This window comes from Cryptomeria japonica, chromosome 11 (genome assembly GCF_030272615.1).
Source record: "Cryptomeria japonica chromosome 11, Sugi_1.0, whole genome shotgun sequence".
NCBI lineage: Eukaryota > Viridiplantae > Streptophyta > Pinopsida > Cupressales > Cupressaceae > Cryptomeria > Cryptomeria japonica.
In genome coordinates, this window is record NC_081415.1 from 81,227,788 (window position 1) to 81,245,527 (window position 17,740).

The 17,740-nt window shown below is 37.7% G+C and overlaps 1 protein-coding gene across 3 annotated transcripts in view; it reads right to left on the minus strand.

The window, feature by feature from the left end:
* LOC131079339 (uncharacterized) overlaps positions 1–17,740 on the minus strand; it is an 87,424-nt gene that overhangs the window by 52,265 nt on the left and 17,419 nt on the right. For all 3 annotated transcript variants that reach the window (XM_058017253.2, XM_058017252.2, XM_058017251.2), the window contains exons 3-7: positions 15,023–15,207; positions 14,843–14,923; positions 14,679–14,720; positions 13,532–13,618; positions 13,313–13,439 (exon numbers count right to left, since the gene is read on the minus strand). In XM_058017253.2, the coding sequence (XP_057873236.2) occupies positions 13,313–13,439; positions 13,532–13,618; positions 14,679–14,720; positions 14,843–14,923; positions 15,023–15,207 (522 nt within the window). The remainder of the gene's footprint in view (positions 1–13,312; positions 13,440–13,531; positions 13,619–14,678; positions 14,721–14,842; positions 14,924–15,022; positions 15,208–17,740) is intronic.

The following is a 17,740-nucleotide window of genomic DNA, read 5'->3' on the forward strand; positions in this document are numbered from 1 at the left end:
TTATGTGAAAATGAAAATTTCCACTCCCCTTATATAGCGCTTCACACCTTTTACCCACTTTGGCCGACTTGAATAAAAAAACCATTTTTTAAATGATTTTCAATAAAATAACAAGGCCGACTTGCTTAATTGAGCGCTCCAAATCGATTTTTATATTAATTAATTAATTAATTATTAATGCCTTACGTTTGCAAATTTCGATTTTTTAATTAAGGCAAAAATAATTAATAAAAGATAACGCCATATTAAATGCTAAATAAAAATGGATTTTCAATTTTTTAATCGATTTAGCATTTAAGGAAATTTAAATTTGTTTTTTTTTTGGCGCCAAAATATGAAAAAGGAAGGGACGTACCTCATCGCTCTGGTCCCTTGGAGAGGGACAGGAGCGATTCAACATTTTTGTCCTGATTTTGCATTTTTTCACGATCAACTCCTTCATCTCCACGTTAAAAGTCGACCATCTTGATAGGTTCTTCGCATTTGATCATCTTGCACGTGTGCTTAAGTGCCTTTTGAGTGTACATCGCCCTGGTCCTTGTCCAAAGGACAGGAGCGATCCTCTTGTTTCCACGTTCATCTTGCATCTTTTAACTTCGATCTTTTATTGTTGGCGAATAACATCCTTTGTTCGTGTCTTTTGCGCTTATTCCATTTGCTCGCATGAAGTGTTTGGGCGTATTAAAGGGATCATCGCCCTTGTCCCTTGGAGAGGGACAGGAGCGATCCATGTTTTCTCCTTGACCTTGTCAACTTTAAACCTTGATCTTCGTTGTGATGTCCTTCAAACGTCGTCCTTCACCTTACCTAACTTCGCTTTGCTTTGATCTTGAAGGAACGTAAGTGTTTTGATAAGATCGCCCTGGTCCTTGTCCAAAGGACAGGAGCGATGTGAGGCTTTTACATTGTTTGGCGATGTTTGGACGTTGAAAACCCTTGCGAATTATCTTCATACGATGCCTTGGACCCTCTAAAACATTGCGAAGTCTTGTCCTTACGTAAATTTTGCATGAAATGGCCAATGCATTCAACATCGCCCTGGTCCCTTCCTGAGGGACAGGAGCGATCTAGGCTATAGGGTGCGAATTTCATCATTGTGACGACCTTTGAATGTTTGTGCTTGCTAAAGACGCCTTGAAATGTCCCTCGCCACCTTGTCTTGACTTGGATCGTCTTTGAACTTGCGTAGGAAGCAACATCATCCTTGCATCGCCCTTGTCCCTTGGAGAGGGACAGGAGCGATCCTCCTTTTGTAGCCTTTATCTCACTTTGCCAAGTTCCACGTTTATATTCAACGGACTCGTCCTTCTTCACTCTATTCGTTCATGCCTTGACATTGTTTGTAACTTTGCAAGAAAATCAATTATATCAAAAATCGCTCTGGTCCCTTCCTGAGGGACAGGAGCGAACTAGGCATTTAGCACTGTTATGGACGTCCCAAAAAATCTTCAATTTATATTCAACGCATTTATCTCATGTTTTTCCTTGTTTTTGAACGTAAACTTGCCTTGACCTTTGTCTGGATTTTGCATAATGAAGGAAATCGCTCTAGTCCCTGGGAGAGGGATGAGAGCGACAAGGTACCTCGCCCTGGTCCCTTGGAGAGGGACAGGAGCGATTTGGTCAATATAGGTCATTCTCCTTCGTTTCTGCATCTCAAATTATATTCATTTGGCAAAGCATCTTCCTTTGGACGTCCTCAAATCATTAAGTCATCAAAATCTTGCAAGGACAAGGCGAAATTGAATTTGTAGCTCCGGTCCTTCACTGAGGGACAGGAGCGATTTTCCTCCTGGAGGCATTTCTGTGCTCATGAAAATCTTCAATTTATATTCAATGGAAAGATATCGCCGTTCTCCATCACTTCCAACTTGAAATTTGTCTGGACTCTGCAGGGATGATGAGATATTTGAAAATGAGCTCCCGTCCTTCACTGAGGGACAGGAGCGATTTTGCTCCTACAGGCCAAAATAACATGATTTTTCTCATTTTAACACTTCACGAGGCGAAAACAAATCAATTCCAATGCCCAGGATCAAAATCAAAAAAGTCAAAATTTGGTCAAAATATTCAATCGGACAAAAATTCACATTTCACTTTCAATACTTAGACAAATTTAAGCTCTGCACTAACATTCCAATTGGAAATTAGACCATTTTGGCGAATTCATTGCATTCAAAATTTGCATCCTAGAAAAGGAAGCTCAAAAGCTCTCAAAAACGACTGGATTTTGGCCTGAAAAGACAAAATTTAAAACCCTAAGGCTTGACCCTAAATCCAGACGACTAACCGACTAACAAAATCCTAAAAACGAAAGCAAAAGGCAAGGGAAAAACGAGCAAAAAGAGGGGGTCCCCATTTGCGATGGGGCGATGTGTGAAATGGTCACAACAGGAGGGTGAAAGATTTCATTTTTACATCACCATTTTATCATTCAAATGCGATCAAAGGGAGAAGTGCGAAGTTGTATTCAAAGGAGCGAATTTTATTTCAAAGCAAGGTGGTGCAAACTTAAAGTTTCCATTTGAGCGAATTTGCCAAGGCATTAGAGATCACGTCCAAGACTTGAAGGGTGGCGAAGTTGATAAGAGGAACGTTCTTTTGAAGATCACATCAAGACTATCGAATTTCAATTTTGCCTAGGCGATTTTATTCATTTTGCATTCTAGAGTTAGCTCTCCATTGAGGTATGACGATATTGCTTTATGGTTTTAATTTTCAATCGTAGATTGTCATAGCTTAGATTTTGAAATTTTGAATTTTGAATTCCTAGCTCGTTCATTTTAGGAAATGATAACTTAATGACTTATCATGATGTTTCCTAAAATTTGCTCTCTAATCTATGTTATTTATTGCAAAATTTAGTTTCTCATTATGAAATGTTGTGTAGGTATGGCGACCCCGAAGGCGGGAGCATCCACCAGTCGTTCAGCTCTCATGAAAGAAGATCAGAAGACTGAAGAGGTGGAGACGAAGATCGTATCAAAGTGGAGTAACATTGGAGATACAAACTTAGGCAACTTCAGCACAAAGAAGTTTCAAGAGGTCCCTTACATTGGCAAGCCATCACCTGTCGCTCGGAGAATAATCGAGAGTGGCATCATTAAGGCGGCCGGCTTTCCTCCAGCTGTTCAGTGCCATGAGTTGATGATCGAGTGTGCTCGTCACTATGATCCACAGTCCAGAACGATCGTGTCCAATGAGGGAAACACTTTGGCGTACCTTTCAGAGGAAGCTATAAGTGAAGCTTTCCATCTTCCAGAGCACAGGGACATGATATACAAGAGCATAGAAGGAGCCAGATCAATGTACGATGATGATCCAGATGCTTGTCTAAGCATTATCAACAAGAACTGGCTACTCAAGAGCCGTCCCCGTCTGAGCAAGATCCCGAACACACCGCACAGGATTGATTTCCAGGAGGAGTACAGAGATTTGATTACCATGCTCAACCGAGTTACAGGAGCCCCTCATGCCTTCTATTTTGAGAAGTGGATGTTTTACTTCATCCAGGTGATCGTTCAAGGAAAAGGTACGATACATTGGGCTAGGATGATTAGCCATTGCTTAGACGTACAGTTGAGGAGACTCAAGGCTACCAAGTCCTTCCATATGAGTTCATACGTCATCTATGCTTTGATTAGGAGTGTTGAGTACACAGGACTACCTCACAGAGGAGTGATTGGAAGAGGACCCGGCGAGGTTAGAGCTTGTGATTCCTATGCCTACTTGCATCATCCGCCAGGAAGTAACTACAAGTTAGTTAATGATACTTTCACGATGAACATCACAAGGACGTTGCAAGGTGGAATTCACAACAGATTATCTCAGGATGCCCAGGAATTAGTCAAGAGGTACGGTGCTTGGTTCATTCAGTTTCCCAAGTTCACTTATATTAGAGTGCATGGATGTCCTTTACCTCCATACATGTTGCCGAGATATCCGACAGACAGAATTGTGTTACTTGAAGTAACAAGACAGTTGGCAGCATATGCGAAGGCATTCAGACACAGACATCAGAATGGAGTTCCAGTACCTATTATTTTGGGCAATTCAGTTGAGGTATGTCCTAATGCTTTAGCTATGGATGACGCAGAGAAGGAGTTGGCCTTGTATTCTTTTTCATCTTTTGCTTTGAGAGAAAGCTTTGATCCACATGGACATTTAGAGGAGACGGTCGGTAGAAGGTTTAAGCATGAGTACCAAATTGAAGATTTTATGATGAATCTATTAGATGATCTTGAAGTGAAACGAAAGATGCATTCTAGATTGCCTTTGGATTTCATTAGGAAATGCAGGATTTACAGAGTGGCCGACCAAGCTCAGGACAGTGGCAGACACATCCAGTCATCCTATGATCGAGAAAGCAAATCAATAAGGTTGGATTGGAATGAGCCAGAGGTTGTGGATTTAGATACTTTGATGGCACCAGTCTTGTCTTGTACTCGCAGATGGGTTGACATACAGCATCAGAAATTGAGAGAACAAGGCATTGCTATGACTTTCACTTTGGAAGAGAAACCAGCCGAAGGTGGAGCTAGTGTGAGTGAAGGCAATCCTAATCCTAGAAGTTCAGGTGAAGGTAACCTTCGATGTGCCAGTGAGGGCAATCTCCATCCAAGAGGTTCGAAGAGGAAAGAAAGGTCAGAAAAGAAGGAATCTTCCAAGAAGAAGCAAGGGGCTAACAGAGATCGATCATCCGGTACTTCTTCTAGGCCAGAGACAAGGACACTTCAAGTGGAAGAATCTATGGAGTCTATGGTACAGAACGACAGGCAGGAAGAAGGACAAGCACAGCAAGGGTCACCAGATGGATCTCTCCAGGATTATGAGTTAGAAGAAGACAACGAAATGACATCTCCTCCCAGAGAAGAAGAAGTAGTACATAAAGAAATTCAAGTCAAGAGACAAGATCAGCTATCCCAGATTGGTTGAAGGAAAGATTAACCAAGGTGATCGTAGTAGAGGACGAGGACAATGCAATTGATTTAGAGAGCCTTGTTGGACGCTCACACGAAGTAGCAGAGAAAAGGAAGGCTACCAAAATGTCCAAGATGGTTCGAGATGAGACTGGATCCAGAAAACTGCAGATAGCTACACCGGCAGTAGACAAATATGAAGGTGAGATCCTAGCAGAGGAATACGATATACAAACTTTTGAGTTAGGACCATCCACAGCAGAGCAGACACTAGATGATGCCACCGATTCATTTGAAGCATTGAAAGACAAGCTTAGAAAAGAAATGGAGAAGAATAGAAAGCTTGAGAGAGAGAGAGGTGCATGGAGGACATATTTCAGTCATATCAATGAACCTTTGGGACGTCAGGATCCAGTTAGATCACCAGTGCAAGCACTTCCGCTACAATCAATTAATGAGGCAGAAAGATTCAGGAACATGGTCCAACGTACAAGTAATTGGATGGATAGATCTCATACAGTGGCCATAGAGTTTGTAACAAGGATGATGAAGACTATTCATCGAGCTATCCAGGTTCTTGAGATAATCCACAATTTGATGATAACAGTAGCCGCATTTGCTCATACCAAAGATGTTATCATTCCTGTCTTGAAAGTAATTAGACATACATCAAGGGGGGTCTTAGCGCAAGAAAAGATCATGGATGGAGGACCTCACAGTTTGCTTCATTGGTCAACCTTACTCCATATGAAGAGTGTTTTCTTTGAGGACATCAGTACTAGATGTGGCCAAGTTGAGGAGGTGATCAATCTGATCCAGGACAGAGTATTTGAGGTACTTCGTACCATTCTTGGCAGAAGGATCGAGGTCGAGACAGATGTGGATATGAAAGAATTCGAGGATAGAATCAAGATCATCTTTTGTAAGGACGCACATGTTACAGATGAGCAATATGATCAGATGTTTGCCACCATGCTCCTGATTGAAAGAACGAAGGAACTTGAAGCTTCATGGGACGCAGCTCTTCTAGATGCATTCGATCAAGTCATCCACTTGGAAGAGAGTATGAAGAATCTTCCCGAGATTCCAATTGCAGAAATCGAAGGAATCGTTTCAAGATTCATTGCATATGCCAAAAAGGAACATTGGAAAGGGAATAAGATTCTAGATGATAGGTTGTTATAGATGAAATGGCATCTTATTTGTCATTGGTTTATGTCTCCTAGGTTTTTGTGCCAAATTTAATATTTGGCTATGTATTTAATATTGTTCAGTAAAAAGGAGGCCATTTGTAACAAACCCTAATTAGGGTTTAGGTGTCATGATCTTGACCGTTGATCTATTTTCAATCTGGACCTTTCATTGTAATTGAGGATGCTATATATACCCTCATTTTTCATTTCATTTGTAATAGTTAGATTTCAGAGAGTGAAGAGATTAGAGATTTTAGAGTTAGAAGCAATTTTACTTTGTAGCAAGATTGAGTTTGAAGAGAGGAATTCAAGCAATTGTTGTACTTGATAACTTGGAAATCAATGAAATATTGAAGTTATGGTGTTTTGTTGCAACTTTCTTAAGTTGTCTTCATGGTTGTTTAATCTACTTGAATCATGCTCAATCAAAGTAGTGTATTAGTTTGAAGGACATAGTGTGAGACTTGATCTTTGGTAGGATTCATAATCCAAACCACTAGCTTCTTGCTGATTGTAGGAACGCCTTGCGTGGTCGACTGGAGAATACTTTGAATCCCTTAATCTTCAATCATTACTGTATCTTGGATATGTACCTTCGTGGTAGTGTCTTTGATCTTTGATGCATTGAAGATCATTTTATTACCTTAGAAGATCGCATCAATTTCAATCGAGTTGTTATCTTATGGCAAAATTGAAGTTGGTTGAATCTTGCCAAGTCTCGTCCATACTAAGTCATTCTTAGGGTTAGACTAGATTAGATCTCTTAAAACCCTACTCTTTTGTTGTTTTTTTTTTGAAAGTTTCTTTAGTTTAGTAAAATCTTGAACTTTCGGAATGCGCAAGACCCCTTGAAGGAAACAGCAAATCACATCATACCGCTGGAAGCTTGTCCACACGTAGAGACCCTACTAACAGAACCTTGGAGTCTTCCTAACTGATCCTTTATGCGAATCTTCAGCAGTTAGAGGCTTTTTCTCAAGAGAGGATAAGATGCCTATTGGTATTTTATTCTGTGTATGATGGTGTATAAAATACACGTCAACAGTGCCCTAAATCAAGGGTTGTAGCTCCTTGGGTTGGTGCCCTAAACTTTGTAATAGATTTCATTGTGAGGTTGGATTGGAGCAGTAGACTACAGCAGCATTGCTCACCGAGATTTTTCCCATCTTGGGTTTTCCTCGTACATGCTGGTGTTATGAGAAGTCCCTTTGTGTGTGATTGCATTTGTGTTAGTCTCCCCACTAACCTGTATGACTGCATTGAGGTAGATCTGTGAACCGGTATACTCTCATAAGATAGTAAAAGGGAAAAGATTGAGAACCACTAATTCACCCCCCTCTCAGTGGTACGTTGTGTCTAACAAATACTTGAAAAACTTCAAAATTTGATAACTTCATCAATTTTCGCCAGTTTAGAATGGTATTTGAATTCCATACTCAAGTAACCCATCTGAAGCGTCATGACCCCTACAATGTAGGAACTTAGCTTTTTGGGTCAAAACTTGGAAAAAAAAATTGATCGCAATCCATGCAGGTCGATGGTACCAGTGTAAACCCTAGGTCCCCACTCCGAAAAAGCAAAAAGCAAACATCCCTAAAAAATAGGGAAAACTTTTTGATAAATAGCCATGCCGGGGATCAGGCTAAAAATGCCAGAAACGAAACTTCCTAAAAAATAGGAAAAAGCAAAAAGAAAACTTTCTAAAAATAGAAAGTTGTTCGAATTTGTTCAAATCAATTGCGTTCTTCGTCCTTTGGCCTTTCTAGGCACTCTGACGGTATCTAGACTCTGTTATCACTTGGCTTTCAAAAACTGACTTTCAATCCTTAAGACTCAAATCGTTCAAAACTTGACAGAACCAAGCAGAATTGAAGCAGAAGGCCACAGGGCACTACCAAAAACCCTAGAAAGCAGGAAAGGAGAGGGTCCCCATTCTCAATAGGGTGATGTGCGAAAAAAAAAAAAGAAAGGTCACAACAGGTGGTAAAACATAAGCTTAGATGTGGCCAATTCTATAAAGTCAGTGATGCTAAATTGAAATAAAGAATGAATTGGCTACAGTTGGAGGATAATAGTACTACAATCTTCTTTATTTTTTTAAAGGCAAAGCATGGTAGAGAAAAAAAATATCAGCTATTTGATATTGGAGGGATGTTAGTGGAAGAGGAACCTAAGATCAAGAGAGCTTTTCAACCAATCTATAATAATCCTTCCTCTTCTACAAATCTAGGTAGGATACATTCAAAGCTAGAGACATTGTTGCTAACGTTATCCACTGTAAACTTGATAGCACGAATGTTGTTCTGTAAAAAGATATTTCTATTGATGAGATAAAAGATTGAATTAGTTCTATGAGCAATTAAAAGGCTCCTAGGCATTGTAACTCGGGTGCCTCTAGAGTTGGTTTCATCATTCGTAATGATCTAGGATAGCTATGCTGAGCTGGAGCAATCAAACTGGAAATAAAACTAGATCGAAACGTCATAAAACTAGTGTACATCAGTACTGAAGAACAAAATGCTGATATCTTCACCAAGCCACTTGCAAGATTGAAGATAGAATACTTCAGAAGTAAACTTGGTATGACTAGATTATAATTGAGATTATTAGGATGAAATTCCTACCATGTGTAATTTGTTCATGAATAAATAAATAAAATGTATATTGCAATATTCTAACTGTGTTCAAGAAGATGATGATCTTCTTCTGTTTAAGGTTACTATTTCAAGGTGACGATCTTGACAATAGTTGACCAAGTGTCAAGATTGACTACATTAAGTTGTTGTCCCGGACTATGCCGGATATCTTGATCCTAAAGTATGTGATCATCTCATGATGGACTTCTTAAGTGATTGTCTCGGACTGAGCCGGATATCATGATATTGAGTTTATTGTCATGACAAGACTATATTAAATGTTGTCCCGAATTGTGTTGGAAGTCATGACAAAATAAGAGATATTCCTCCCAAGAAAATTACTTAGATCCACTCCTGCTAAGAGGGAGTGTTAAGATATAGCCCTCATGAATCTAACTAATGGTAAATCGGTTATTATCTGGAGAGTGATATATTAACAGAGCATACAGTTTGGAAATTAAACATAAACAAACTAATTGTTATGAACAGTTGCCTCCGTAGGGACATGTCCATACGTGGCAACTACCACGTATGGGCATGTCCCTACGTAGGCAACCTTTCCTCTTGTATTTAAACCGGATTCAATGATGGAGACGATCAATAACTCACGGCAATCAGTCTTCCAGAATCGCTGTCATTATTCTTCGATCCATATTTCACAACAAGCACACCTAAGGGAAAGATTTGGTGAGAGCTGGTGTCACAAGGTTTGCAACGATTTTCTTGACATTGCAAAGCCTTCTTGCTGCATTGGCTTCTTTGAAACAAATGTTTGTGAGTGGAGAATGGCCTAACTCACCTTATTCAAAGAATTCTGAAGGAGAGGTTGTCGCATGCATAGTCTTCGATAGCCAATTTGCACAAAGGGTTGCAGAGATTGTGAAGGTTGCTACTTCAAAACTTTAATTTTTAAATTTTAATTATTCTTGATTCAAGTCTCTCATTACTAATTTGTAACTTCATTATTTAATCTTTTTGTAATTTGTATTTTTCAATTGTAGGTGTCAAAGCCCTTGGTTCGAGTTCTTCGCTTGGTGGATGGGGATAAAACCCCAATGGGATATCTTTATAAGGCCATGGATAGGGCCAAGGAGTCTATCAAAAATTACTACAAGGGGGATAGACTCAAATTTGATCCCATTTGGGAGATTGTTGATAGGAGGTGGAACAATCAGCTCCACCAACCCATTCATGCAGCAGGGTACTTCCTCAACCCTCGTTTTAGGTTCGGGGGTTCTTACTCAGATCCAAATGGAGAGGTCATGGAGGGCCTCAGTACATGCATTGAGAGGATGGTACCCAATGTTGAGGAGAGAGACCTCATTGTGAGTGAGCTCCAAAATTATGAGGGAGGAAGGGGTAAGCTATTCTCTTCAGAGCTAGCTAGGAGAGGAAGAACCACTCAAACCCCAGGTATAACATTTGCCATTTGGATTTTGGGATCTAAAATGATTGATAAATTATGTTTTCTCTTTTCTCTTTGCTTTCTAACTTTTCCATTTTATTTATTTTGCAGATGCTTGGTGGCAAAATTGGGGTGGAAACACCCCACATCTCAAAAAATTTGCCCACAGAGTCTTATGTCAGCCTTGCAGTTCATCCAATTGTGAGCACAATTGGAGCTTGTTTGAAGCAATCCACATGAAGAAGAGGAGCAAGTTAGCGCAGAAACGACTCAATGACCTTGTCTACGTGCAATATAATCTTCAATTGCGCGTAAGGAAGGTGGTTCAATTGACTTGGATGATATAGATCCTTACAGTGATTGGACATCACGGGAGCAGCCTCCATTGTTTTCTGACACTGACATCATTGATTTGGAGAGGCAGGCTATGGAGGAGGAGGGGGTGGATTTGGTTTCACGCTGGATACCGTTGAGGAGGAAGAGGATGAGGATGAGGATTCATTGCTAGTGCTAGAAGCAGGTGGAGACATAGCTTCATCCAGGATGGAGGATGAGCCAGCCATACTGAGCGAGGAGGCACAGTCACGCCCACAGCAGACTCATACGACTAGACCCTCTAATTCTACCTCTCCCCGAATTTTTGCTAGAGCTAGGAAGAGGAAGTTGTAATTGTAATTTGTAATGATGTATTTACTTTTGGTTTTACAAAAACTATTTACTATATTGCTTTCAGGCTTCAGCCATCAGCATTCCTCATGAGGATGCGATTTTGCAGTCACTTTGCATTTAAATATATCTAGAATCAGCTTGTTTCTTTTGTGTTATCATTTATTGACTCATTGGATGCAACTTCTCATTAAATTTTGCAAAAAAAATGCATTTTTATTTAAATTTAAGCGTGTTTTTAAGTTGCCGAGTTTTTTTCCCAGGGGCTTGGCGAGTCGAGCTGAGTCGCGAGTAGTCCAACTATGGATAACACTACTATGAGCAATATACAAAACATTAGACAGATGTATATCAAATAGAAATTTAGCAAGGAAAATTGTTTGTATATTTACTCGAGCGTGCAACCAAACTATGATAAATTATAGATACCTCTCAAAACTGACAGATTCATTTTAAAACCAACACAACAAGACAAAGCAGTTACAAGTTTGCAATAGCCATACATAGAAGATGAGTTGGACTATTAAAAAGCATTTGGGAAATATCAACATCAGTACAAACCCCATGGAGGGTAAGTTGGGTGTATTAGATGAATTTGACCTCTGACAATTTTATCACATTGTTCATTAAAAAAAGTGACATATTCAGAACATTCCAAATATGTATTCACGACTTGCAAAAATTATTTGAATAAAGAAAAAAAATCATGTTGCAGCTAAGGAAGATTCCTTGTCTACTTGGATTCTCCAAGCTAGTCATATCAGCAGATGACAAATTCACACCAAACTAAAAAAAAAACCTGCCAGATGGAAAGCTGATCAGTTCATTAGCCTAGCTGTTGAATTCTTGTCTTCCCAAAGTGTGGTATTAATGACTTTCTATGGAAATGTAAGCAGAAATTTGTGTATGTAGATGGCATCAAAAGTTTTAACAATCATCATAAAAAGCGTGCATCAAATTTCTCAATCTGAAAAGTAAGTTTTGCAGAGCAAAAAGGTGATCATCGTATAGCCTAAGAATTCTTTTTCTACAATGGTACCATGCTGCTCCATGGTTGACTCGTTTTACTGTAAATTTGCGATTAGATTTGAAGAGAGGAACAGCACATCTTTTGCTGGAATTTCTATTCACAAGAGGTTTCCCTAGATTAACTTCTGGTATTATAATAATTGTTTACTATAATTATTTCCTTTCATTTTTTTCTTGGTCATCCTACATGTTTAATTTCATTTCTAACACGATGGTAATTAATCACAACTCCATAAAAAATCTGATTTCTGAAGCATATAACTTAGAATAAAAGCATAGTTTGCTTAATTTCAGTCATATGTTATTAAAATGTGCCAATGAATTGCATATTGGAATATCCAAGACAATTTTGGATCTCTTTCCAACAAGTTTAGAAGGAAAACTCTTAACAACACAAAAAGAACCATGTTGCACAAGCGTGACTAAAAAAATAGTGGCTACCTATCCCTGGACCTAATAAGACAAAAATAAATTCTTAGTTGTTTAGCACAGTATGGAATCTCCCAATTAGTGATAGAAGGGAAAGGTTAATCAGAGAACTTATGTATCTAACAGTTATTCATTATCTCAACACATAAATTCCTACTAGATTATCGACTGCTATTTAAAACTTGAAAGAGAAATAATTGCTCAAGTTGATTTGCTTCAAATAAAACTTTTAATTGTCCAAGGGGTTGAGCTTAACTGGCTAAAACACTTGGTTCTCACTGTGGAGACCCAAGTTCAACTCCCAATAGGGACATCTGAAGTGGAAATCTAAGCTGTGACTCTTGGCCTTCCATAGGATGGGGAAGGTCTTGGGGTCAATCTAATGGAACTCTAAGTTATGACTCTTGGCCTTCCATAGGAGGGGAAGGTCTTGAGGTCAATCTAATCAAGCATAATAATAATAATAATTCAAGATATGTAATGGGGATGGGGCCCCCTACTGTGTCCCCACTGGTTTATAGCTCTAGTCAAAAGCTATTCAGGCTTTGGCCAATTACCGAAAAAATAAAAATAAAAATAAAACTTTTAATTAAAGAATCCAACCCTCCCTATCCCCAACAACAATATAAATGTCAGAGACAACATGCTTTATTCTCATTATGCATGAGATTTTAACTTCTATGATCTCCAAGTTGTTGCAACACTAATTTTGGCAAAACATTGGATATATCTGTATCATTTAGTACTAAAATTCTTGACTAAACAAGTTGGTGCATTCATTTGTTCAGACTGCAACTAGATTAGACCAATGGAAAGAGTGCAACTGTGTAAGACATGGTAAAACAACGTCTCCAGATAATATGTAGTATATCTATATAGTATATAATAATATACCATACTACGTACTATTTTATTAACCAACTACCAATTTTAATGATTAATGAATAATAAGATAAATATAAATACAAAACACTTTTCAGGATCCCATTCTATGTTAATTCCTAATGTTAACAAACGTAGAGTTGCCATACACACATAGTAGGAAAAACCCATTGCAACCAGTTTGGCGAGCTCCTTTGATCAATAATGTTGCCATGCATTTGTCCTTATCTGTACATTGAGGACTAGTCAAATTTGCTGTATCCAGCAGTATTCCTCCCAGCTGCAGAGGTCACTTGATTCAATCAATATGAACTTCTGTACACCAGAGTAGTGAACAAAGAATTATTTGATACAAGTAGGATAAATAAATACCAGAAGTCGACTAAGGCCATGCCCAGCCAAAGTAGTTGGTGAAGACAACACAAAATTTTCGGCTAGAAATGTACAGCATGAAGCCATCTGTTAGAATAAAGCACTGTTACTTGCAATCATTAACTGGAAAACAATTCTGTACCTGATCAATGGTATGAGAGAGAAACAAAATTGAAACATATCTTGAACTTGCCTTTTGCATGGTTTGTAAACTTATAATTTCACAGCAGCATTGCACGTGAATTAACAGTAGGTATAATTTTTCATTATTGTTATTACTTCTTGGTATACAACAATAAAAGAAAATAGAAAAGGCTTCGTTTTTTATGCTTTAGAAAAAATGAGGAAATGTTATCCATCAAAATACTTCTTGCCAAATAATAATAAAATTTTACAACAAAACATTTTCAGCATAGTGTTTGTACCTATTCAATGTTAATAATGCTTACCCAAGGATAGATACAATAGATCTACCAAAGACATATAAGCATCCTGATTTATAAATCATAATATGTATGAATACTCATTTTCATTAAAAGGTTTCATCATAGTTGCCAGGAGACACCCAGTACTGGTACTGATATGGGAGACTGGTACCAGTACTGGTACGGCTATTTTTCAAAATAGGAGACGGGGGCACTTAGAGACGCTATTTTTTTCAATATAATTTAATAAATCCAATCGATCTGTACTAAAAGACTTCCCACGCCTACAAAAGGAGACCACATGATGGCAAGGAAAATAAAATGCTCAGGAAAAAATTAACATGCATCCCACTCTAGATAAAAATTGGTCTTTTTTTGCATCAAAACGACAACAATTGACCGTTTTGGGGTTTTAACTGCCACATTTTTGCTAAAATAAATTGTCATTTTTTCTTTTTCCAGAGGGAGGCATCTCATTTTCCGTGGGAGATGGGAGGAGATTTCTGGATTCTTTTTGCCAAGATTCCTGCATTTGGGTGCATCTCCGGGGATGTCTCTGCCACCGGAAACGTATCCCAGGGGATCAGAAGCGCATCTCCTGGCATCTATAAGTTTCATGTTTTTCTTCACAGGATTAACAGTTTTGTCTATTTCGTTTTAAATAACTTTATTCAAAAGGTCCATGTAATATAAAAAGTAACAGTAGTTATAGAATATAGAACCTGCTTGCAGTTGAGAACTTCAACAATAGCATCCTTAAACATCTGCAATGTTACAATTACGGTCTCACTTATTAATGAGGTAGCATCATGAAAAAGCCAGCTTTTTAGGGAAAATTCCCAGTTATTTGTCGGCTGACTTATAAGTAATGCAACTGGCAGATTACCTCCTGAGTGAGTGACACTGTCTGAGTGTTGACCAGCACCATTTTTAGGCTTCCAAACTGATTATAGTAAGAAAGATTGATCTGAAGCATGATTTTATCAGTTTGATCATTCTAAGAGAATTGCAATGTAAAACTAAAATATTAATTGCACTTTAATTACATATTATTCAAGAGCAATACCTCATCAATGAATATCAAAGAGGCTTGTTCAATGCAACATGACTCAAACAACCATTTAACCTCTGGAAACAATGGTAGGTCACCTCGTTTCATGTTGATGATTGGAACCGGGCACATCTGATTGCACTTAGTCATCGTTTTTAAATAATAAGCATATGTGATCACTGAAACAATGGATCCCAGATCTGTAAACAAGAAAGCATGTTTTACTTACTGGAAATATAAGTCAGAATACTAATGTCATAATTAGTCAAATATGATATTCTTTCTTTAATGGCACTTAGCATTTTTATTACATATTCCTTCTATTACTCAGACTGTCAGTCTATTTGGAGACGAGGATACACCTGGGAAACAAAAATTAACAATACAAAAGAATATGGTTTAAGTTATTTATCAAGTCAAATAAATCATTACTGAATAGATATTTATTTTGCTGCTTTAATAAAATGAATGTACAATTCACTTGCCTATGTATCAACAAATTTCATACTGTGAGCGAAGTACGACATCATCTTTAAGTCTAAACATATCAAATAATAGATAATATTTTGTCAAGTAAATATTCAATATTTTAAAATAAAGTCATAACAGAGATCCCTAGGAACAAAATACAAATTATGGGGTGTGCGCAACTAAGTTTTACTTTGATAGGATACATAAATGAAACAGAAACCAGTTTCCAAAAAGCATAGGTTATCTATTTAATATTTATTTAAACAAGTTGGGATATACAAACCTAAAGAGATATCCATCATTAACACGACAGCCCGCCTAAAAGGTCATCCATTTGAAAACTGATATCTGTTTGTGTGTGCTTAAGGTTGGGTTGTTTTGCTTGTGGCAGTCCAAATTTTGTGAAATTAGGTAATTGAAGCTGGATTGATTTCTTCCTATCTTCTTGAATTAATAGTTCTAATCAACTGATTTACTTTTCACAGAATAATTTCATGTAGAATAAATGCAGGATAATTATGGAAAACCAACAATAAAACCCTGAAGAAAACTCTTTGATTATTGAACAAAAATATCATATAAACTCTCCTCCCAAACTTAACATAACATTGTTGTAAATGCATCAATTTGATCTTGTCACAACTTAGTCCATTATTTGGATTGAGCTATTGAGTGGCAAACTTGAGGTGCACAGAACCTTTGACTGGGCCATTTGACAATTTCTAGATTTGTAAGTTGTAGTTATAGTCGACCTATTTGACAATATAGGTGTCAGCCTAACAAAATTGGAAAAAATAGGAAGTAGTGGTTTATTAATTGGCATCATACTTGGGAATTATATTCACCTTCAATTGTTTTGACAGGTAGCTGCCTCAAACTGTTTATGTTTTCAAAGTCGATATTTAGCATATTGTCATTCATTTCACTTATTGTGCAGGTATGTTATATTCTTCTCTTTACTATTTTATTATTCCATTCATAAATTGAAGAAATTCCATTAGATGTGCTGTCAAAACTAAGATTTGGGAAGCAATTTTTCTTACAGGGTAACTACAAAGGCAAGCAAAAATCAAAATAATCTCAGAATAAATAATTCTTGCCAAAAAAAAAACTGTCTTTCCTAGATCTTTTACAATTCAATTAGGAAACCACTACAATGTGCAGGTTTACAATAGCTGAAAAGGGAAAACCTAGGGTCCAAATATCCAGCTTAGATTGAGGGAAAATTTAAGTTTCTTTTGTTCATTTTCTTCGCACGAGGCAATAGGCAGATTTGTCTTGACAAAGCAATCGCAATTCACAACATAATAGGTTCCATATAACCCTAATATTTTGACCCTTAACCAATTACTGCACATTTTTTCAAATTTTGGTTGTGGATCGCAGCAGTGATTAGATTTCTTTTGTCAAAGTGATCACATTAGAATATTGGACAATGGCACACAATTCCAGGTGAATTCGATTCAAATCAGAAATAAAGAAAGCTAATTTACACCCATAGTTCCATTCAATTCCAACCAAATCAGAGCAGAAAGGAAGCAATTTGTGAGGACAAACAAGTTCATATTCAAATCTGGGTGTTTTCCTCACTAATTTTTGTGCAGGTCCAGAAATGATGTCATGCAGGTCTGAAAGTGTTATTTCCAGAGAATTCAAGATAGTTTCAGACCCCTAAAAAACAAAGGTTCATTTTTCATATAAAGCTTGGTGAAAAAGTGAATAAGAGGGAAATTAAAGCAGGTTCAAGGCAAATTGAGATCAGAGAATATGTGAACTGTAGCAGGTTAGGTCTGATTCCCAGTAAAGAGGGGAATTTGAATCAGATTTCAAGATGAAGTTTGTAAACAAATTCTTATCAGGAGCAGATTTTGAAAAACAGAAACATAACGATCAGATTCAAGAAGCCCTAAACACAGTTCAGATGTCAGGAAAATAATTCAATTACGAAATGAAGGAGATTAAAGGTGAATCACCTCGAATTGAGTGAGTTTCCACACAGCAAAGTGCATTTCCAGATTTGAATTATCATGTCCAGAACTCCTGAGTGTCATTTACAGATGTTGAAGGGTTTCATGAAGTGAATTTTGTGAATCATCTAGCATTTCCTTAACCTAAGGTTTTTGTTCATGTTTTTTATCGAAGTGTTTTCTTTGTCTTTCAGTTTTGGTACAAAAATGGGGGGCTGGGAAAGATGAGCATTCAAGGAAGCACAAAGGACCAATCACATGGAGAAGTCAAGAAGATCAAATTCAAGAGAAGCAT